At 44.8% G+C, this 24,050-nt stretch overlaps 1 protein-coding gene across 2 annotated transcripts in view; it reads left to right on the top strand.

Annotated features, from left to right (window-relative positions):
• ABLIM2 (actin binding LIM protein family member 2) overlaps positions 1-24,050 on the top strand; it is a 954,368-nt gene that overhangs the window by 827,270 nt on the left and 103,048 nt on the right. For both annotated transcript variants that reach the window (XM_086964134.1, XM_086964133.1), the window contains one exon: positions 5,680-5,739. In XM_086964134.1, the coding sequence (XP_086820260.1) occupies positions 5,680-5,739 (60 nt within the window). The remainder of the gene's footprint in view (positions 1-5,679; positions 5,740-24,050) is intronic.

The following is a 24,050-nucleotide window of genomic DNA, read 5'->3' as shown; positions in this document are numbered from 1 at the left end:
ATCACCCAGTCTTGATAATATGGCCCTCGGATCCATTGCTTGTTATCAAAGTGAACTTCATTAGTTCCCAAAAAGAAAATTAAAAGAGGAAAGCCTCGCATTGTTATTCTGTACACTGACATAGAATTCTGTTTCTCCATTAGATACCATTCTGAGAAAACTCACAGCAATAAAGGATTTATATTTTTAATAAAATCTGTATTCGAAAACACTTAATAGTCCTTTTTGTGACACTCAAAACCAGGAATTTACTAAGGTGCACCATCATTTCAGCAGGATAAAAAGGCAACGCTTTATCACCAAAAATGCAGTGGGTTGACATACTATTTTTTATTTGGTAGTGAATCTGAGGAACAAGGGGGCATATTACCAAAGGGGGCGATAGGCAATTATCGCCGGTTTTCGGTAAGCGGCGATAATTCTATTGCTCTATTAGCAAGATGTTGATAACTGATGTTAGCGACAGCTTTTAGGTGATAGCGAGCGATTTGGGGCCTGCTTTGCATGTCAGCGATATTTATCACTAATGGCATGCAAAGTGGGCGTACCCAAGCTGTTAGCGACTGAAAGCAGTCGCTATCGTCTATTAGCAAGGCGGGCATAGCGATGGAAATATTCTCGCTATCGCCAAAAACTAACGCCTGCTCAGACCAGTTCTTAGCCATGTTATCCAATGAGAGGTGGATAACATGGCTAAGAGCATTTTGTCGCTAATGTGTGAATATCGCTGTATTCTCAGCGATATTCACGCTATCGCCGGAAAAATTATCGCTTTGGAGATAAACGTTGCTAATAGCAAGTTATCTCAGCGATAATTTCCGGCGATGCTTAGCGATAAAAAAATCGTTGCAAAGCCTAGTTAGCGATAAATATCGCTACTTGTTGGTAATATGCCCCAAGGTTACAAATTTGTCCAGAAGGGTATGGAGAGTGCGGGGGGGGGGGTGCTGACCTAGGGACGTTTTGTAGTTTGAAATATCCAAAGTGGTGCATTTTATGTCCAGGTGTAGTTAATATTAAAGATGATAAAAAGCTGGAAATGCAGGTTGTGGTTGCTGGTGACTTTTTAAAGTGGTGAGGCGTATACATAGGGGACGAGGTTGTCTTAAAGAGCGAGTGAAGTGAACATGCCAAAATGATACAAGGAGGGCTCATGGTGGTTCTGCCCCGAGAACATTTTGATACAAGCATTGGTAATACCTCGGTTTCACCTATGTGATGAATAATAAGCTGTTTTTATCAATCACTGTCCGGGATGAAGGAAGGAGCTCCTTAACAAGTATCACGGGAGTGTGAAAGATGTGGCACAGCAGGCAGCTCCATATACAATAAGAGGAGAGCTTGGTTCTAGTCTTGGCAGCGCAACATCCTGTGATTCTGGGCAAATCACTTAATCTCTCCGGGTGATAACTTGCAGCTGTATAAATCTCTTTCAAGAAGAAAAAGCAGAAAGTGATAAAACTTTATGAAAAAATAGTTCCACCAAAGCACAAGCTAGCAGTATTTTGGCTACGGGAAACTGATTAGAGAAGCAGACGAGGAACAAGCATTGGTAAATGCAGGAAAATATGCTTCAGACAATAGAAATGGAGGAAAAGAAAGTGGCACGCACTGGAGCCAATGTGAAGCCAGGAAAGAGAGGAGGCGGGAAGTAAGCCCCTTTTAAGTTTATATTAAAAACAATAGATTACTCAAGGAAAGCACAAGAAAAATCTAAAATGGAGGGAAATATGGCATGCTTTAGAGCTGTTTTTGATAAAGAATTTGGTGAAAAAGCAATAAGGTTTAGAAACCAGTTCTGAAGGTGTAGTCTTGAAATACTTAAAATCCTGATAGGGTTGAGATTTCAGGTTAAAACCCAAAAGACTGATCTATACCTTGCAGAGTTAAATATTTTCAACTTTTACAACAGGCACATTACCTCTTTGCTATGTTAGGACAAGTCAGTGATGCACTGGATTGCACACAGATCTCACCAGCAAATGCGTTAATAACCTGTTGTTTTTTTCTGCCTTTACTGGGTGGAAGGTAAGATGCTGGGTACATAAGAATCTCTACAGCAGATGCCTTAAACCTATTGAATGGTTTCAAATGCAATCTGTGTTTGACCAACTAAGTAGTTCAGAACAGAATTACTATCACATTTGTCCTCGTTACGAACTAGAGCAGCTCTCTGCCAGTGAAGCCCACTTCACCCCACTCTGGGCGAATCCCACAAACGACTCTACCACTCCCCCGTAACCACGGCACGGATCACTGCACTACTCTAAAAGTTCATCTCAAGGTTAGGACAAAGCACTGCACTTCTATTGCAGTGAGTGCACCTGAACCCAAACTGCCACAGCTCTGGTTTGTCAGGGCACCATAAAACACCCAGAGTGACGCTATTACTTAGTATTACCAGCGCGTCGCGGCTCACTCAATTCTACGGTCTACACACTGCTCTCATAAAGGACCTCACTCCACCCAGTGCTGGAACTAACACATTGCTCTCTCAAGGCTCCTGAAACTAGCTGGTGTTGACAGCTCCGCAAATGCATCTCAATCCATTAAACGTAGGGACAAGGGCACAGCTCGACAAATGCTCCTCATCCACTTTTGAATATTGACCGCCCTACTGCCCTGCCACAGTACGTCTGCACCACCCGTTCTGGGAACACTTTACTGCTCAGTTAACGCACGGTAACACATTTAGGGTTGGGGGTTGGGGCCTCCACCTTGCTCTCTCAGTGCACCTCACAAGTTGAAACCTAAATGCTCCTCTCTAAGTTCACATCAACCCATCCCACAAAAGTAGAACCGCCATACTGTTCAGGCTATGCACTTCAACTCATCAAGGCTCGTGGGTCCCCACAGCGCTCTGCCATTAATATTAATAATAAAGACATTTATAAAGCGCATGGTTACACCATCTCGGCGTGTCCCCGCGCTGAGTGAGAGGGAGGCGACAGTAACCGCGACTGAGGACTACAGAATGCATTGCTTTCCAAATCCACCCAGACTGGGCACCCAAGACAGTTCTTAACCCTTGCAGGCCTGGGATAATTAGACAAATCAATCCTTCATTCCATTTGTACCATACTGCAAAGAAAGCAGCCTCCCAAAACAGAAGAAAGCTTTTCAAAACGTAAAAAATACCATTTTGGTTCCAGGCCTCGGGCACTGACCAGCACCAGGCACTGCCCTTTGCCGCCTTGAGAGGCGTCATCCTGTGGCTGAATACACATTGTGTGATCGGACAATTGAGATCAAATCACAACTTCCTAGTGTACAACAATATATAATCCTGTGCAAAAGACTGTCCTTCACTCTGCCTCATTTTTATTCACCTTGAACTCCAAGACCCCCTTGAAGAAATGCAGCTCAGGATGCAAACCACAGAAAAACCTAACCTGCGGTTTAACAGAGGCGTGCAATAAATAATGTGTTTACAATATGAAAGTGACATGCTTTACCGGGCGGTTCCTGTGCCATTCACATTCTGAATGTGCCTTGATAGCTCAGCTCCTGCTTTGACTTGGAGAAGCAAGCTAGCCCTCTGTCTCAGCCAGGGCTTAATTTGTAAAACCCTTCTCGGAAGGCCACTGAGCCTGCACCACCCATACCCTGCCAGCACTGCCAATGACAGTATCAACATAACACCTAACCATCGCACTTCTGTGTGTATTTTCATGTCTCTTTGGAAAATACACGTGTACACATGAGAGCAAAGGCTGGTGCCTAGAAGAAGGTGCTGTGAAAGGGCCTCTAGGAGTTATATTACTATAACCGTTGAGTAACAAGAAACCTTCTATGAGGCCCTGGGTTAATAAAAGAACAAAAAAGATAACTAGACAAATGCTTTAGAACCCCTCCAAGAGTGATGGGACTAACTATTGGGTACCAGGCGTCTGCATGTTTTTGGGGTGATTTCGAAATGTATTTCCCTAATGTGTTTTATCACTTTTCAGTCACTACCTTAACTAAGGGGAGTTTCTGATGAGGTTGTGGCACTTGGGATGGAGATTTTTGTGCAGAGGTTTAAATTTGAAATAATATCTTTTAGCCTCATGTGAGTGTATGAAACATGCAGCTAGACCAGGCCCATCTGCTGAACTATGCGTGGCCATTAGTCCAATACACGACATGTGCCGACACAAAGGACAAGTGTGAGGACAATATTAGTAGACAGTGGTGCGTTGGAAGGGCCTCCTCCTATCTCAGGGATGCTCCAGACACACTCAGTGCCCCTAAATGGGAGCTGTATGAAGGGGATTCCAGCATGAAAGACTTCAGGAAGGGCGAAGCTGAACTCCTTAGACTAAATAGTAATACATGAATATAGATATATTTTACTAAATATACTTCCATACAAATAAATACATATATATGAGCAAATGTCTGTATGTTCTGTAAATGCACAATCATGCTTTCATTTAGAAATGGCATCGGCAATGTGTGTTTTACAAGGTGCGGCATATTCAAGTAGGCTTAAGTAATTACCTTTGATAGCCGTTTTTTGACTGAAATCCCATTTGGGTGAAATTCTTTGGTCAGCTGATTTGTTTGGCTTGTGAGGTACTCTAAGGTAAACCAATGATTCACGCTTCTGGTGACTATTATGAACATGCTTCCACCAATCCTGTTTTGCCACAAATTAGAATTTTTCTAGTATGAAGGAGATTCCTAATAGCATTAAAGGCACAGAGGTAAGTATTATTTCCTATTACGAAATTTGCTATTGACAACCCATTCTGTTTAGAATTTCCTTACTTTGCTATTGACAACCCATTCTGTTTAGAATTTCCGAAATTTGCTATTGACAACGCATTCTGCTTAGAATTTCTGAAATTTGCTATTGACAATCCATTCCGTTTAGAATTTCCGAAATTTGCTATTGACAACCCATTCTGTTTAGAATTTCCTTAATTTGCTATTGACAACCCATTCTGTTTAGAATTTCCTTAATTTGCTATTGACAACCCATTCTGTTTAGAATTTCCTTAATTTGCTATTGACAACCCATTCTGTTTAGAATTTCCTTAATTTGCTATTGACAACCCATTCTGTGTAGAATTTCCGAAATTTGCTATTGACAACCCATTCTGTTTAGAATTTCCGAAATTTGCTATTGACAACCCATTCTGTTTAGAATTTCCGAAATTTGCTATTGACAACCCATTCTGTTTAGAATTTCCTGCTTGTGATTGCTTTCAGCTCCAGTTTCTACAACCACCATCTGATATTTATCAGATGGGGCTGCCACAGCATTCTGTTCTTTTGTTCTGGGTGTTTTAGGCCCAAAGCTTTGCTCTGGTGAAAGGGAAGAAAAGATGGCTCGTTGCCTTTAGAGGAGACTACGGCTCATTGGTTGGCGAGGCTGACTGGTAGTATGCAGAGGAAGAGTGACATTCTTTTCTGGTTCTCCCATACAGTATGTTTGGTGGAAAATAACTTTTTGTATTCATGCTGGTGAATAAAGAAAATAAAGTACATAACACTCGCTTTAGTGTCTTTAATAACATCATAAGTGTTCTTAAGGAAAGTTTGCATAAACTGCATTGTAGTGTTTAACGCATAGCTCACACTAATGTTGTAACTAGTGAACACAAATCAAATTACATTGTGTCCCCTATGTGTGTTGGAATTTTGCAAACCGACATACCGCTCTATAATCATCCTTTTCTTCCTCTTGTCTAGGCTACCAATTTTGGCCAGTTTGAAAATGAGGAGGACTCAAGTTGGGGCATGAGAGGTACAGTAGCACTATGATATATAAAATGTATATAGTGACTTGGAACAGTGCCCCACATATGTTAGGGTGAATGACTAACTGGAGTCGACTATACTACATACGGCTGAGTTAAACATTTATAAAATATGCACTAATCAGCCTTGGCCACATTAACACCATACATGTGTCACCTCTTCAGTGGGCCGCACTAGGGAGACAATGTTAGTTCCACTGTGTGTAAAAAAAATGGTTGTTCCCTGCATTCAGTTCTCCTTTGTCAAACCTACATTTTCGTGTCCTGCAGTCACAGAGCAATCGCCTTAGGAATTTTTGATGAGTTGTCTGTTTATTTGTGCGGTAATAGCACACTCGGTAACTACCGATACCACAAATGACACATAACACGCACTATAGGAATTTCCTGCATGTTTTGCCTCATTTAGAGTTGTTTTCCCTATTTACATTACACCGGATTTTTCGTTTATTTCCATTCTAATATCAATTTGCTGGAATTGAAAGTTCTCAAAGTATTTTGCTTTTATAGCGTATCTAAGCAGTGTTCTACCGCCAATGCATAGGTTGTTCCATGGGTACCCAAATTCCCTAAAAACAAGGAACCAGGTTCCAATTATATAACATGATTGAGAATTTAATCTGCCTTTCCATGCCAACTCCTTCAAATACTTAATTCCAGGACATAGATCCAGAGAATATGTAAAAGAACAGCAAATTGAGCTGTCACCAAAGACCAGCTCCAGCATGTTAACTTGCTTGCAGTCCTTCAAAGGATAATCTTTTGCAAGAGTAAGGCCAAGCGTCCCTCCAACGAGTGGCTACAATTTCAGCATAAGATCCTCGTAAATCATCAGCATCCACAGCCTATTATCCAACATCAGACAAATCAAAGGCCAAACTTTAAAAAGCCACAACACTAGAACAGTAGCCTAAGGGCTTGGATAAAGGTGAAGATGGTATGACAGAGGATGAGCTCTCCAAAGACATTATCAGAACACTGGAATGTTGAGCGCTCCATTGAAGACAATGGCGTGCTCCTGGCTTCTAATGGCCGGTAGAAGCCGAGCATCAACATTCCAATGTTTGTTCACAGCAAGAACAAAGGCCTCACGGAGCCCAATAGGATGTTAACTCCCTCGGCTCTGAGAGGCCTTTCTTTTACAAATTTGAACATTCTGCCCTCTAGAAGCGGAATGTTTAATAGCCTTAGAGACCTCCGTAGTGGGCTCCACTGACCATTAAAGGCCCGCAGCCTTGTTAAAGGCCCTCGCCTTCAGCTCTCGCCTTTAACACTGGAGCAGGCCTTTAATGGCAGGTAGCTCTAAGGATATATCAAAGAAGATTCTGGGGAATCAGGCTAAGTAGAGTATTTATAGTGTGGAAGTATAAGCTATTATTAATCACGAAGAAAGGAAAAGTCTAATCTGCAAAGAGATACAAAATGTGATAGCACTAATTGTGCACTGTCTCAGGGGTATGTTCTAGCTTTCCCATCTCCTGCCATCTCTACACTCAACAAGCACCACAGTAATACATTTCTGCCTCCAAAACCTGCATTTTTATGTCTCATGCTCACAAAGCGAAGTGCTATGCTGTAATAGCTTGGTAGGTGCTAAGGAGCACGTCTGGAGCTCCGAGCGTGTCTTAAACCACTCTTTATATGTGTTTCTCACTCTATCCCTATCTGTGATGAAGATCCAAGAGAGGGGCGGCATAGAGATGTGTAGGACATATTAAACAAGCATTGGCATAGCCAATATGTCTCGCCTTTGGGGCTGTATAAGTGCTTAGCCATGAAGTACATTATCAGGCTACCAAATGCAGCAAAAAACTAAATTAATTGAATGAAAACAGTCTGGTAATCATCAACTACCTTCCAGAAAAATCAAATTTATAATAACTAAACTAATAAACTGACTGGAGAGGCCCCAACAAATATATTTAAAAACCCATAATTTAGACAAGCACCTTGGTTTTATTTGCTCTCTGCAGCTGAGTCACATAACCCGTAACACGTGTAAACCAGGACTCCTGTGAGAGATTAACGGGAGTCAAGGTAGAACAGGAGGTGTGAAGGGAAAGAAGGAAAGACTGGAAGGACAAGAGGGGTAATATTTTTCATGTCATTACAAGGATAGAGAGAAATACAAAAGGAGAAACATATTAACAGAAAGTAAATAAAGGGCAACGAGGAGCTGGAGAAGGTGTCTGACATGTAAGAAAGAAAAATAGAGGGGACATGTGTAGAATAGGACTACAGAAAAGATTAAGTAGGGAAAAGTAATAATGGTTAAGGAAGAAAGTGGTAAGAGAGTTGAGGGAAAATTAAAAGGTGGAAGAAAGGAGTGGTGCGAAAAATCAAGAGGGGTAAAATACCAAAAAGGAAAAGGAAAATATATACCTGGGAAATAAAGGAGAGGCTAAGAGGAAAAGCTTAAGGAGAGTGGGCAGAAATAATGTATCTAATAATTAAACGATTAGAAGAGGAGGACTGAGAGAGAATCTTCACTGAATGTTTGTCTCCTCGCCCTGCACTGATCCGCTGTTGGCTCCACACTTGTCCAAAACACAGAGGAGTGAGCACCAACCCTTATTTTTCTCCATTTAAAGCACTGATGATAAGTAAATAAGTTGCCAAGACCCTCACAGTGCCCCTAAAAACAACTTGGGCTTCTTTTTGCCACCTATGGCACGGCAGAGCTACCCCGATTCTGTTTATTTAGCATGTTTTCTAATTCACCCTAATACTTTTCCTACTTCTGCTAACAAAAAGTGTATCTGTTGTATGGCCTGGGAACATGACCAGCTGCGATCTGCAAAGCCCTTCACAGCTGTGACTTGAATTGAATACACACTTATATAGCGCATGGCTACCCAAGGGCATCCCAGCGCTTATTGTGACACCTTGAAAACATAGACTGATCACGGAAAGAGGAAGGTTTTAAGCTGCTTCCTAAATTTAAGGTAGCTAGATTCCAGTTGTAAATATTCTGGAAGCTGGTTCCAAAACTTGGCTGCATTATAGGAAAACCGCCGACCTCCAGTTCGTGACGGTGTGATCATAGGAACTGCGAGTAGTCGTTTGTTGTTGGATCTCAGGGTTCTGTTGGGGCAGTATAATTGCAGCATTGACTGGAACAGCGGAGGTCCCTTCCCAGAAATAAATTTGTGAACAATACACATAGCCTTAAACCTAGTTCTTTGCTGGATAGGGAGCCAATGCAACAAACCAAGGGCAGGGCTGTCTGAAACGTTTGTGGATATTCATTAGAAGGTGGGCTGCACAATTCTGAACAGTTTGCAGTATCTTAGTGGTTCTTAGTGGAGCACCCAAATAGACTGCATTCGCTTAGTCGAGGCGGGACAATATAAGTGTCTGGACTAATCTACATCTGGCATCAAAAGGAAGAAGGGGGAGGATCTTCCTTAACATCCTAAGAAGTCCATAGCAAATTGCTGTGACTTTACGAGCCTGTATTTTAAAATCCAAATTGCAGTCAAACCAAATTCCCAAACTTTTAATTTGTTTTTTAGGTACAGGAGGGGGACGTAAGCAACTGGGCCACAATAGATCTATATTCATGGGGGCAGAATTGCCCAGGGGCCATTCTGTAGTTCTGTCTTTGCTCCATTAAGTTTTAGGAATGATTCGTCCATGAATTCAGATACCTTCTCAAGGCACAAAGTTAAACCAGGCACAGATTTATCTTGCTGACTGAGGGAAACCACAAACTGGGTATTGTCCGCCTAGGTGACGATGTGGATCCCCCAAGGAAACACCACATCTGCCAGAGATATTATGTAGATATTAAACATGGTGGGACTTAAAGAAGAGCCCTGGGGGACTCCACACTGCAGAGGGATCTGCTCTGATGAAGCATCCTCCTCGTAGACAGAAAAGGATCTGTCTTCAAGAAAGGACTGCAGCCATTTCAGGGCGATTCCTGTCACCCCCACCTCACTGAGTCTTTGGACCATACGTTGGTGGTTAACGGTATAAAAGGCTGCGCTGAGATCTAACAAGATGAGAGCAGCACAACCTCCATTGTCCAAGATTTTTCTAGACTCTTCTATCACAGCAAGTAGAGCAGTCTCCGTACCCTGTTGGCATCTAAAACCTGTCTAAGTGGGTTGAAGACAACTGTTTTCCTCTAGAAAAGCTGCCAATATGGAGTTAATATGTTTTTCAGCAAGTTTGCTTATTCCATGCAGCAAGGAGATGGGCCGGTAATTAGCCCAGTCCTCAGGGTCAAGATTTGCCTTTTTCAAAAGAGCTTTAACCCTTGCCTATTTCCATAAAGGGGGAACCTGTCCCATTTAAAGGGAAGTGTTTATCACGTCCTGAATCACTGGAGAGACTATTTCAGAAACCAGATTTAGAATGGCCGGGGTGGCTGGATCAACAGGAGAGCCTGATTTTAGTTGTCTAAGAAGTCCCTGCAAAGAGGGTAGAGTCAAGGGGGGGGGGGGGAATCTTCCAGAACTGCTTGCTGTTTACAGGGGGGAAGGCCAGTACCAGAATTAGTTTGCAAAAAGGTCCTGTAAATATTATGGACTTTGGTGGAAAAGAAATTCTCTATTTCATCACATCGCCGTTGGGCACTGTCAGGATCCATGGGGGGCTTGGAGGCGTGGTAAGAGGTTTTGCAATTTAAAAAAATTCCCAAGGGGAGTTAGACGAGGAAACAATCCTTTCATGTTAAAAACTTATTTGATCAGCTTTTATCTAATTTTTATAAAGTTTAAGTCCTGCTCTATAATTAAGTTTACAATATTTGTAAAATCTTTCCTCCATTTCCTTTCATATTGTTTACACGCTTGTTTGAGCTGCCTACGTTTCTGAGAATACCAAGGTTTTTTGTTAGGTCCCACTCGATGACAAGATTTAACCCTCGGGAGGACTGAATCCAAGGAGGAGTCCAGCCAACTATTAAAATTGTCTTTAGCGACTGTAGGATTGGGATGTCGTAGGGGAATAGAGTTTTTTAACTTGGTTGCCCAACTTTCAACAGAGAGTTTAGACCAAATGCGACCACATTTATTAGTTCTGGTGAAGGGCCGTGGAAAATCTTGTGGTGTCCAGATAAATGAAAGTATAAAGTGGTCTGACCAGGGAACCAGAGTGGATTCAGCCATTATAAAATCCTGAAGATTAGTGAATAAGAGTTCAAGCAAATGGGTGGGACCGTGCACTATTTGCTTAAATTGAAACGTTTCTAGACCATCAATAAGGTCCTGAGTGACAGTGGAATTCAAATAATCAAAATGTATATTAACCCCTTCGAAGCTAATGACGAGCTGGGCTCGTCATGGCGCTTACCTGCCGTGCGCGGATGACAAGGCCAGCTCGTCATGATTAATGGTCATTTTTTTTTTCAGCGCAGGACGGGAAAACGCCTAGCAGCCATGTGGTTAAAATCACCCAAGATAGAAAAATGTAATGATAGACTAGCACAGTTAGCAGCAATATCAGGGAGTTCTTTGCAGTATTCGCCCAACCCTTCTGGGTGGCGATATATTAAGATTCCTGAAAAAGTACAGGTGGGAGAAAAACTAACTGCAAAGGCTAAGCTCTCACAATCAGGTACCGGACTACTGGTGGATCTACATTTATACTTATTTTTTATAGATGACAGGAATTCCTCCCCACGTCCGCTATCACCTTCTTGCCTACAAATGGCATAATTGGGGGGAAGACTTGAATTAAAGCAACATCGTAGTCCTTATTTGACCATGTTTTGGTCAGAAAAAGAATATCTGGACTCAAACCTTCAAGGAGTAAGTGAATTTCAATTGCGTTCTTTCGGCTTTCGTAGAATTCTCAGAGAGTTTCCAATAATACTCCTGGAGATCTGTAATAGTCCTCCATTTTTAGGAGTACTCACACACATAATCCTCGCAAGCTGCTGTCCAAATCCCAACCTACCCTGCTTCAGCACGATCATGGAAAGGCACTTAAGTACTCCAAGAATATATGGTTTAGAACTACCTCCTTTATGATCAGACTCAGGCTTCACTGATATAAGAGAAGCAATCCTTCTTCTTGTAGATGAAGACATAAACACTGTATTAATATTCTTTGATCTTTTGGGAACCTATGACACAGTGCACATAGACCCCTCCTGAAAATGGAAATGAACTGGGCAGGCGAGTCTGAAACTGACGTGTCCTTGTTCCAACCCTTCCTTGCCAATCACAGTTAAAAAAATAAGGTTTACTGATGTAGAATCTTCTTTACGACAGCAGACCCCAAGGATCACCTGCCTCTTGATTACTGTACAATATCTATGCACACTTGTCAGTGCATCTCCTTTAGCAATACTAGATGAATTTGCAAATCTACTCCAATGACACCAAAATCGATTTCAAGCTTGATTTGATTTGATTGTAGGATTTATATAGCGAATGCCCAAGCTGGAGAACAACCCATAGACCATCAGCTAGACTGGTGAAGGGACCGAGGTTCAGGAAAGTCAGGTCAGGTGGTAGATCGTTTGGGGTGGCAGCGGCCAAACTGTGGAATGAACTCCCGTGGGAGGTTAGACAAATCAAGGAGCTCCTCCCATTGAGAAGGAGATTGAAATCTTGGTTGTTCCCCAAGATATAGTCTTCTGCCTTGTATCTGACACACTTCTTTTTGTCCTCTGAGATGCCTAGCGCCTGGATGCCTGCAAGGTGATAGCACCATTTATAAGTTTAATAAATAAATAAATAAAATAAATGGCTGACATTGCTATATGGTTGCATCACATCTTCAGTTGGTTGAAGGAGAGATTCCTTTGCCTGAGCAGGACCATAATACTGGTGATTGGCAATACTGTTTCAGAACCCTGGTCCTTCATGTATCTCACTTCCTTGGGAAAACACCAACAAAAACTCACCAAATGTGAGGAAAATGTAAGTCATTTTGATCTCAAGTCTCAATATGCCACTCTCATGCCTTATACAACTTCTATTTCCTTTTCTCCAAATCAAAATCGAAATACTCTTCTCTAGCTGCAGAGGGGTGCTCTGCACTGTTCATAAGGTCTGCTAGGGAATCAAAGTAATTCGTTTTTAGCCCTACACAATTACACAAACAGGAGCTCTTATCTCACAGCTGCACACCTCCTTGCCCTATGATCCTTCAAACGGATTTAGCATAGAGGCAGATACTAGAGTGTCCATGGCCCCTGGGTGTATAACGCTCTGACCCCTACTGGAAACAGGGTTCAAAAATCCAGTGAAGACAGTATGGCTGCAATTTGAACCCGCCTGAAGATTAGTGGACACGTTTCAGCCTCACTGTCTGATAAGACTACCACAGCCCTTTCAAGCATCCAAAGGGGATGCCTTCTTCCTCAGGACCTCTGTGGTCTGAGGTAGCTGATGGGAGCCATGCAATACTTTATAAGCTATCAAATAAATAAATGCAGAGAATAACGGAAATGTGCATAATCGCAATACTTTTTTCCATGGAAGAACCTCCTTTCCTGTATTCCCATTAAATTGGGGCTGCTGACTCCCCATTCCCACCATGGAAATGCGTGTACTCCTGCCCTTAATAGGCGTACATTTCCCAGCATTTCGAGGGTGGAGGACAACCTGCTAAAGCAGTGTGTGCAAACCCGCAACTACTGTAACCACAAATTTGCAAGTGTAAATTCCCCAATCCTGATTATGTGAAGCGAGATTGTGATTTTTGTAAATTCAATTATTTGCACCTCAGATGTGCAAAAAAGTGTGCAAGTAGCTTTGTGAATCGGTCCCTGTGGCATGAAGGGCGAGTATGTCCCTACACAAGAACCTGCTATTCTGCATGTAAATTGTGATCTGGAAGACTGCTTGTTACGGGAATAGTGCATGGCTATTGCCTTGTTTTATTCCTCAGCAGACAGTGTATGACAGCTTCATCTTTGCAGAAGAGGCAAGGGACTGCTGCTTATCCTTTTCAACCCTAGTAATGTGGTTACATCTACACAACTTTCCAAACATGTTTTTCAGGCAGCAGATGTTTCAGCTAACTGCCTCCAAAGATCTTAACAAGAGTTAAACATAATAAACAAAAGTCCATTAAGGACTTTAGGGACAATAGGTGATTCTACCGAGGATTATGTTAAAGCGTGAGGCTTGCCGCTAATTCCATTTAAACCAGACCACCTCCAGGCCTAACAGGACTCGTCTTGGCTGAGGGATTTTCGTTATAGCATTAAAGAACTCGTGAGTCCCTGGATATAGAAGTCGTTTCACACTGAGCTGACAATGCCTCCTTGTCTGTTGGTTGAAATAATGCATTTCTGCATTGAGTTATAAAAGATTGCGTTGTGGCATATGGGTTTCTGGGTGCTAGGTTACACATGTTCCGTCAACAAAACAGAGAACATTATGCTGGTTAATTCAGAATAAGAACTGGGACCATGATACACCATCAGATGTAAATACCCACTTCTGATATAGTATTGGAGTTAACTAGAAATTTGTATGCTGTAGTTCGTTGAATATCCAAAAATCCACGTGCCCCAAAATGCATTAAAAAGAGCCCAATCGTAACTGGTTAATAGGAGCACGAGCCACTTGTTATAGTTCCTTGTCGTGTCCAGTGTTTTTTTACCTCTATGTATTGCCTGTCGGGAGGGCTATCTATTTATTTATTTGTTTGCTTGGCTGTTTAGTATAGTATAAAAGATCAATTTCGACCCGAAACAATAATTGACCACAAAGCAATTAGACATATTGGAAAATTGAAGTCATAACTAACCAATGCTGCTTTAGAAACATGATCAAGGACCAAAAGTATAAATGTAAAGTATTGCTTTCAGCAAGGTATGATAATACGCAAAGAATGTCCCAAACAGACCATTGCTCAATTTGAGATGGTGGTTTCCGGTGCTCCGCACCAGCACTTAATTGTCAACAACGGCACTTATGACTGCCACATGGTGGCGCTGTTTGCCTAAATTGCAGATGAACACAACAGCTATTTATTAATTCAATGACTAATACCTGCTGCCCAATCCATTCTTTTAGCATCGGGGGCCTGGAATAGTCTGGATTGTCACACTTGAAGGGTGAGATGGTTAGTTGTTGTGTTGGTTTTGTCAGTGGCAGCGCTGGCTGGAGCAATGGGTGGTGGAAGCTGCAGTGGCCTCCTGACGACAGCCCTGGCAATTATTTTCTTACAAATTAAACACTGACACATTCTGGGAGTGAGATGAAAACTTGAGTAACAAGACCTCTAAAAAAGGATTGATGGAGTATCTAAGCTTTTAGTTCACCGGCCGAAAAAGGCCGGTATGTCTGGTAATCCCTTACCACCTCACCTTCTGAACCATATACACACAAGCCCCAAATTGAATGAATGACCTTGAAAACAAGTACATCTAAAAGCACATTCTGAAATTCACCGGTAAGTACTGGAGACTTTGGGGACTGTGGGGAGATGTGATCATACACTGTTGAAGGATTAGGGGTGCTGCCTTGATGGAATGGTACATGAGCATCTGAATTGCCAGCTGGTAAGCAGTTGGGTAATTCAGATAAGTTAATATCAATACTAGGACCACTGTGTGTACTAGGACCACTGTGTGCAAGTCAGTTAGTTTAATGTGTCAACACAATAATCTCTGCAACAAAGTGAATAATTTGCTGACTTAGTAATTGCCTCGATATGATGTTTCAGTGTCAGCGGTGAGAACAAGATAACCCCTACATATCTTAGCTGGGAAGCCTAGGAAGACAGCCCAGATAGACAGTCTAGATGAGTATCCCCCTTTTCTGGGACCGTTCATCAAGCCAAGACTGAACATGCAAATAAGAACTGCATCCTTGAATATGTATAAATCCTGTCACAGAAAAACTGAAATAATGCAGCCCTGGACAAACAGTTCTCAATAACCACCAGGCAGTACATCAGTTGCTGGATGCCACCAATAGATGTCAAGCATGGCAAGAAATGCATGGCTTCAGTGTATTCCTATGTTAAGATACCCAGATACCAGGACCAGCAGTGACTTAATAAGTCAATTGAAGAACATGTGTAAGAAATTGAATTATTAATTGAGGTAGATGGTAGTCCCCCACAAGTAATAGGGTCGCCAACTTGTAAGGCCCGACAAAGGTTTCAATAATTTAAACCTGAGCACCACCCCTGATAGCTAGGACACAAAGCAGGCAGATTTAACAAAAATGTGCAAAGCATTTAAAATCACAACACAATAAAACTCCCATTTTATTTTATAAAATTTGGAGACAATTTGGGTTTAAATCTTTTTATTCATGGTGCGTGTCCAGTAGAGCATAGCTGGGATACCTCAGATGTGTTACCCGGTAGTGTGAAATTGGATGGTGTAGCGTGGAGGTGCTGTGAGTTGTTAAAGGCGCAAGTACTTAGGGCAAATGAGAACCCAGGTTTTCCGTGCTGAGCAAAGAGAGGATTGGACGGCAGAGAGCTGCAAAAGCGTAAATGTCTCCTTGAAGTGAAAGAGATATTCACTCCATTCCCAGTTTGTACCATAGTCTGTGTAGCCACCCCTGCTGGGTCGGGATCCAATCTGTGCCCCAGTGGGATAGTATATTTTGTCTTGCCACACCCAGGGCTAAGCCAATCTGTCTACCTCTGCGCGATTTGAGAGAGAATGTGAGCGCGTTGGGGGGGCCCAAAATGATGTACGCTGGGAAGCGTGGTATCTGTGTGTCAAAATGCTTATCTATAGCATCAAGGACCTGTCCCCAATAAGATATAAGGTTGGGGAAATCACATAGTAAGTGCTTCAATGTGCCCACCGACCCACAGTTTCTCCAGCAATCAGGTTTGCAGGTCCGATTACCTCTCTGCAATCTAAGGGATGTGAGGTACCAATATTTGATCATCTTGGCCGCCGTTTCAATGCTAGAGACAGTTCGTGCAGTATGGCGTGCCCGGTAAAATATATCACCTCATTCCTTCTGTGAGAGTTTACGCCCTAATTCTGGCTCCCATCGCCTCTGTCCCGCCGACTGGACTGCCGGCTCGGGGGGGCCATAGGAGGTTATAAAGCTCAGTGATGAGGATTGTGCCACTTGATTTGGTGAGCAGCCATTTTTCGTAGGGAGTAAAGGGTGTTTGGGTCATTCACCGCTCGATGCGAGGTGGAGCCCAATGTCGAACCTGTTGAAAGGGGTAGAGTTCAGTCTCCTACAGTGCAAGGTCAGAGCGAAGACCTTAAAGGTTAGAGGACCTTCTGCATTGAAAAAGTGCCCGATTGATCTGTACCCCTCCCGATCCCAATGATGAAACGCCGTGAGATCAAGGCCCGGTGTGAAATCCAGGTTATTAACTATGGGTGTGAGGAGTGATGGGAAGGAGTTGAGACCGCATCATACAGCAGTTGAGTCCCAAGCTTTCAAAGTGGCTCGCATGACCGGTGATTTATATAACCCTACAGTGATTGACCTGCGATGGCTTTATCCATGAAAAGCCAATGCTTCCCCGATTCGCTACGGGACCATTCCAGCAGAGTCCTAAGCTGTGTGGGGTGATAATAACCCCCTATATTGGGAATTCTGAGACCACCCTCCCTAGGAGGTTTGAAGCTCAGTTCCCTATTAATCCTGGGCCTCTTGTATGCCCAGAAAAAGATGAGAAATTCCAGCTGGAGTGATTACAGAATACCGGGGGGAGGCTCCACAGGGAGTGCCTAGAAGACGTATAGAATCTTCAGCAGCACATTTGTTTTGAGCGCCAAAATGAGGCCCAGCCAAGAGAAGCCAAATGTCCTCCAGCATCATAATTCATGTTGGGTCTGAGAGAGACTGTTGTTGTAGTTGAGAGAGGCAGTGTCCCACGTCGAAACTGCCAACTTAATACCTAGGTATGAGATCAATTCTGTTCGAGCATGAATGCCTGAGAGCCTCCTTAGTAAAGGGTTTAAGGAAAACCCCAAGGGCTTGTGACTTAGAAATGTTGACCTTAAAACCTGAAGCAGCTGCCAGGTTCTTGAGCTTGGCAAAAAAAGTTGGCAGGGAAGTACGGGGTTTCTAGAGTCGTGACAATACCATCTGCATATAAGTTAATGGTATGCTTTTTCCCCACCAAATCAAACCCCTGCTATCAATGGGTTCTCCCACACCTTTTGTGCCATGGGCTCCATGTAAAAAGTGAATAGCAGGGGGGAGAGCTGGCACCCCTGTCTCGTGCCTCAGGCAATCGGGAAGTGGGCGGAGGAGTGGCCATTGACCCTTACTGCGGCTGTGGGATAGCTATAGCTGCTGAAGACCCATTAACGGAAACGATCTCCGATTCCAAACTTTGCAAGAGAGGTTGCTAGGTACGGTCAGTGCAACCCGTCAAAAGCCTTTTTAGTGTCGACCGACACAACCGCTCGCTCCATCCTCTGATGGTGGGCTTGATCTCCATGTTTTGTTGCCACATTACATGAGTGCTCAAAAAGCTGGACTGGTCCATGTCCACCAGTACCCGCATCATCGGTCCTAGTCCAGCTGCCAGAATCCCTGGGAATATTTTTAGATCTACATTTAAAAGTGATATTGGCCAGTAGGAGGTGCAGAGTCGGCTATCTTTGCCAGGCTTTGGGATCACGACCACTGAGGCCAAAAGCATTGTGTGTGGGATGTCTGAGGTGTCTCCTATTGCGTTGAATAGCCTAGATAAGATGGGTGCTAGGATTGTGCAAAAAGTCTTATTACAAATGGCAGAGAATCTATCTGGGCCAGGGGATTGAGGAGTTAAGCTGGGCTGTAGCCGATAATAGGCCCCTCGATGCGGATTTGGCTCTCCGGGCTAGACGCCTGTTCCACATTTAATTTAGAGTGGGTTATCCCTTATAGGTAGATCAGTGTTGCCTGCTCTGGGAGGCGTTAGACTGCATATAGCTCAGCATAAAAGTCACGAAACGCACAAAAGGCTATGTCTGCGTCATTTGCGTGCTCCGTGCAGGACGCATCCAAAATTGTATGGACGCTAGCCACCTGTCGTTGATCCCGTTACTTATTAGCAAGAAGGCGTCTACATCTATCCCCCCAAATAGAATGAGTGTCGCAGGCGTAAGGCCACATTCTGCTCTGTCTAGGTCGAGGCCGGCGAGTTGTGAGCGCATTGCCTCCAATTGTCACCACACCCAAGGAGCACCCATCCGCTTGTAAATGTGCTCCATCTCTTGTACCTGTTTATTAAGGTTATCTGTCTTCTCCCTGTGAAGTTTGTTATCCACTGCGGACGCTTTAATAAGTTCCCCTCTCGCGACCAGCTTGAGTGTTTCCCAAAAGGTGGTAATGGAGGTGTCGGGGGTATCATAAAGGGTTAGGAATTCCGCTAGTGTCTGAGCAAGTCATTGTACCACAGCCGGGCGGTGTAAGAATGAATCACGCAGTCGCCAAGAATAAGGTGGTCTACTTGCTGGGGAGATTGCTAGAGTGAGAGTTAATGCTGCATGGTCTGAGAGCGAGTGGGGTTCACTGTCCGAAGAAGATGCAAGAGGGACCCTAAGAAGTAGTCAATTCTAGCATATGATTTGTGTGCATGTGAACAGAATGTGTAATCTGTGGTGTGGTGGTGCAACGTACGCCAACTATCTAGCAGGCCCACCTCATGTGACCATTCCTGTCCTCTCTGCAATAGAGCCCCAGTCTGCCCCTGCCGTTGGGCGGAACGGTCTAGTTGATTGTCGAAGACCATATTTATGTCCCCCCCCATCACCCCATCAGAAGTTGCCTATCTGGTGAGTTTGTTAGTTCCATCACTGCTTGTCGGAGGAATGCCTCTTGCCCTTTGTTGGGTGCATATATAGAGCCTATGGTAAAAGTGGAAGCATTGATAGTAACCGTGATAGATAAGAACCTCCCTTTGATTTCAGCATGTTTTATGCCCACTTTCCCTCCCAAAGTGTGAGAAAGGAGTATCGCCCCCCGGCTGTCTTGGTTGTATAGGAAGAACAATATTGATTGTGGAAGGCCCTTGAGAGGAGCCTATGTGTGTCCCTTGCAAGTAGGTGGGTTCCTGCAGTAAGCATATAAGGGTGCCAGATTGCTCTAAGTAGGATAGGATGGCCCTTTTTTTAATTGGATTGTTCAAACCCTTTGCATTTTCAGTAAGGATTTTGATGTCTGCTACCATATGGGTCTGGACATAGACAAGGACCTGAGTGAAGCACTGCTATAAAACTGGGAGATCCTATTCCCATGAACCCCAAGCTTATCAGAAGTACTTACTTCAGTGTATGGTGTTACCCGGGTGTGAAGCCGGGCATGTGAGAGATCCAAGGGGGAGAACAAGAACAAACAAATACAACTAGTAACCAAGAGCTAGGTATCTTGTGTTTGTTTGAAGTCCGGGGTGGCATGCTCCTAGGAAAGGGGGTACCAGTGTCCGTCATCACCCCGCTACTGCTCAGGCCCAGCCCCTTTCGCTCCATTGAGGAGACCGGCATGATAGACCATTGATTTGTGTGCCAGCTTCCCCTGCACATTAAAATAGCAAGGGTCCAGGGGGGTCCCCGGCCAGCGACGACAGGACCGCCTGTCTTTCTTTGGCTATAGTGTCCGGATCGAGGCGCAGCCTGCCAGCTGTGATTTGATCAGTGTCCAGCAGTGACCACTTCGGTGGTTTTCATTCACCCTGACTTGTCGAGGTTCGTCTGCAGATGTGAGCTAGTTGCTATCTTCTGTTACCGAGTGTATTTGCGGCGGCTCCCCAGCGAAGGAGAAGATCAGGCAAAAGGGGTGCCCCCAAGAGTATGAGATGCCAGCTGCCCATAAGTGGATAGTGATAGGCCGAAATGATTTGTGTTTCTGCAATGAGGAGGCAGCTAGATTTTGATATCAGTTAGGTTTTAGGCCCCTGAACTGAAATGCAGGATTGTCTCTGGCAGCACGGAGTATGCGCTCTTTAAGCTGGAAGCCGTGAATGCACATTAAGATATCAGCCGGTGGGGCCGGTGCTGCCTGCAGGGGCCTCACTCTGTTCGTGCGATCTAATTGAATTCAAAAGTCTGGGGGCTCCTCTAGGAATGCACAAAAAAGTTTGACCACCACTACTTCTATGTCTGTGTCCTCTTCCCCAGTCGCTATGCCTCGGATCTGTATGTTGTTGCGCCGGGAATGGTTTTCCAAATCCTCTGTGTGGGCTTGAACATCCTCTTGGATCTCCTTTATCTCCCCATCTCTGCCATTCTCATGGTCCTCTAAGGTGTTGATCCTGTCTCCCAGGGAGTATAGGTCTCGGCGAACCTCTCTCAAGTCGGCCTACAGCTCTCTCTTCATAGAGGAGAGATACTTTCTCAGCTAAGAGAATAGCGATTTGAGAAAGATTCGACTGATCGGGGCCTCCGTCCCTTTCGCCCCCTCTGTGTCCCTCTGGATGGCGGGGCCTTCGGCCAGCTAGCTGGGTGTTTTGAGGAGCATCTCTTTGACCATTCTGACTTTTATTCCTTTACCGGTGGCCATTTCAGGCTTCATGCTCTTTGAAGTTCAAGGCAGTTCACCAGGGGTAAGCTCGAGGGGCCACTCTGGGAACAGAATTTCCCCATGGCCTCTCCAGAGCTCAAGGGCATGGACAGGTTAGGCATCGCCAGCCATCAGTAGGTAGGCCTCCAGACCGGCTGCTATCATCAGCCTGCTCCAGGGGGCCAATGAGTGCCCTCTCCTGTGTGGGGAGTAGCGAAGCCCCCCCACCCCCAGCCCCAAGTGCACCGCTGTTTTTTGGTTGTCTTCCCGTGGCCCTCAGCATACCTATGGACCCGGGTCTCTGGATGCCCCCCATGGGCCCGCTGTTGTCACAGAAGGAGGGGCCCCAGCGGTCCGATCTAGGGATCTCAAGGCCTCCCCGTCTCCGCTGAGTCCAGCCCACGTGGTTGCTGCCGAGGGGAGAGGGAATGGCGGGACAGCCCAGGCCCCTCTCTCTAGAGTGTGCTGCTGGGTGGATGTCACGCTCCACTCTCCATGAGCAGGCCAGGATCCCCACGACTCCCTAGCCGCTCCTCACCTCTCCAGTGTGTTGCTGTCTTCAGAAAGATGTGGGGAGCTGTAGGGAGGCTCCAGGCAGGGGCCCCAGCCAGCTGAGCCGGGCCTCCCTCTGGCCGATCCTCAGGCCACAGTGTGAGGCCACCACCACCGCCTTCCGCCATTCCCCACAACAGGGCAAGGCAGTGTTCGGGAGGGCTGCTTTCACTCCCCACACCTTGTATGCTGCTTCTCCACTTCTGGCCCCTGCCCCACTTAGTGCTTACAATGCCGGGCAGGGGCCGTTTCGACTGCTGCTCTCTCCGCCCGACCTCATCTAGGTGGCGTCACACACCGGCAAGTCGCGTCTTTCCAACGTCTGGCTGCCATGTCTGCACTGCATATTCCAGCGGGCCTGGTGGTCTCGCTCTCCCAGCTCCGATCATCGAGGGGGCCGGGCAACCCCCAACCCCTTCACGCTCAGAAGAAGATGAGGTGGAGAATGCTGAATTGGATAGCTCCCGCTTAGAACAGGATGTAGCTATGGCCTGCCCGGGTCAAGAGCGGAGAGACGAGAAAGCACGTCTCTCTTGGTTGCCATTTTGGCCACGCCCCCTGGAGACAATTTAAAAAGAAACTGACACCAAATGACAAAATATGTTGAACCAGAGATATGAATGTATAAACATTTAAGGCAAAAAGCACCAAGAAAACAGTGAAGCACCATTCAGTCATCACTGTTCCTGGTTCACCAAGACCTAGGTGCGATTTCAAGCCGACTACAATGGAGTATGGGTCGGGCCGGTCAAACTGGTTCGTCCCATTGAAAGATTTTACCTTCTGATGTCTGAGTCTCTGAAATTGAAGACAAAATCCTCCATTGGAGCAATGCAGCAGGATGTATCCTGCAAAGTCCCTTTGAATTCAATTAGGTGTTAAGCAAGCCCGCTGGTTTTAGCAAGAGAAGCTCCAAGCGGGAAAAATAAAATTTTGCACTGAGGGATGTTCTTTCATCAGCCGGCTACTTTTGGCACCTTTGCCTTGTCAAGATTTCTGCCTTTGAAATTAAGGCCTAATTTAGATGTTGGCATTCCACACGTTTCTCCATCAAGGAGGTGGTGAAATGTACTCCGTCGCCCTGACAGAGGTGCCGCCAGCCAAACTGAGAAATGATCGCTAAGCAGACATAATTTATTAAAGCATTGATAGGAACCACTGTGATGGCGGTTCCTGTCAATGCTTTTTGATGTCTGCTTCTTCCATATGATGGAGCCTTGGACTGAACTGGTTTCTTTTTATATTCTCAAAAAAATCCTGAAGCGGAATTTTCACTCTGAAATAAAAAAGAACATGCTCCCCACGCTGGTGAGTATTTAGCAGGTTGTAAAATTGTAAATTGATACTTGTATAGCGCACTACTCACCCGCAAGGGTCTCAAGGCGCTTGTACGATTACCGCTGTGGAACCCATCCTGGCTTTCCCTGTGAAGTGTCCACTCATGGGCACCCCCAAGGTGGAGGCCAGGCATCCTTAGCGTTGTGGGGGCCGTTGTGGAGATTAAGCAAGCTTTTGCCCAGAGTTGCAGAGTGGGACTCCATGATTGGAATAGGTACCGAGGCGAGAATTATCGGGTCCGTGGAATTTGTTGAGCCCAAGACCCGCCGAGGCAGGGAATTGAACCCTGGTCCCGGGCCAGACCTCTGCATCAGCTCTAACCATTGAGCCACACTTCTCCATTGCCACTGCCCCTTACTACCAGGGTTTTTCTGGCAGTGACAGGCAGAGAAATGACCTCTAACTCTGCCCATCAAAATCAGGTGGATGGACTTAGAGGTCAGCCTCTAATGGACCTTACTCCGCAGGGCTGTTGGAGGAGTTTAGTCATGGCTGAGAAAGAGTAGTCTCCACCGTGATTACACCGTGATTAAACCTATGCTCCACCCACATCTAAATTGAGTGAGCTGGCCTATATCTTGGCAGTATGTATACTATTTCGACATTTTGACAGAGTTTAAATACCGCCAAGATATAAATCAGGCCCTTAGTCTCTTTTTGGAGCTCTTATTTTTTCAGCAGGAAAGGCAGCATTCTGCATCTGAGAAAGTTGCACAGAAGTTATATAGGCTTTCTGGAAGGTCCTTCTGAACCAGATTTTAAGGTGGCAAAAAGCTCTGAGTGGGGTCTACTTGATTTTTACCCACAACCTGGTTGCACCTTGTACGCATTGACTTGTGTGGGAAGTCCTATTTTGCAGAGATATCAGAATAAGCTCTTCTGGACACCTCTAAGTCTCCCAGGAACTCAAGGACAGAACTTAGGAGTCAAGACTAACTCCTCCAGAGACTCCCAGTCAGGTCTAGTTCTCTCCGACTTGTAACTGATCGCTGATCAATCGAGAAGAAGGCCTTTT

Source organism: Lissotriton vulgaris, chromosome 3_2 (genome assembly GCF_964263255.1).
Source record: "Lissotriton vulgaris chromosome 3_2, aLisVul1.2, whole genome shotgun sequence".
In the NCBI taxonomy this organism is placed as follows: domain Eukaryota; kingdom Metazoa; phylum Chordata; class Amphibia; order Caudata; family Salamandridae; genus Lissotriton; species Lissotriton vulgaris.
The sequence above is the reverse complement of the archived record's forward strand: the minus strand, read 5'-3'. Positions and strand labels throughout refer to the sequence as shown.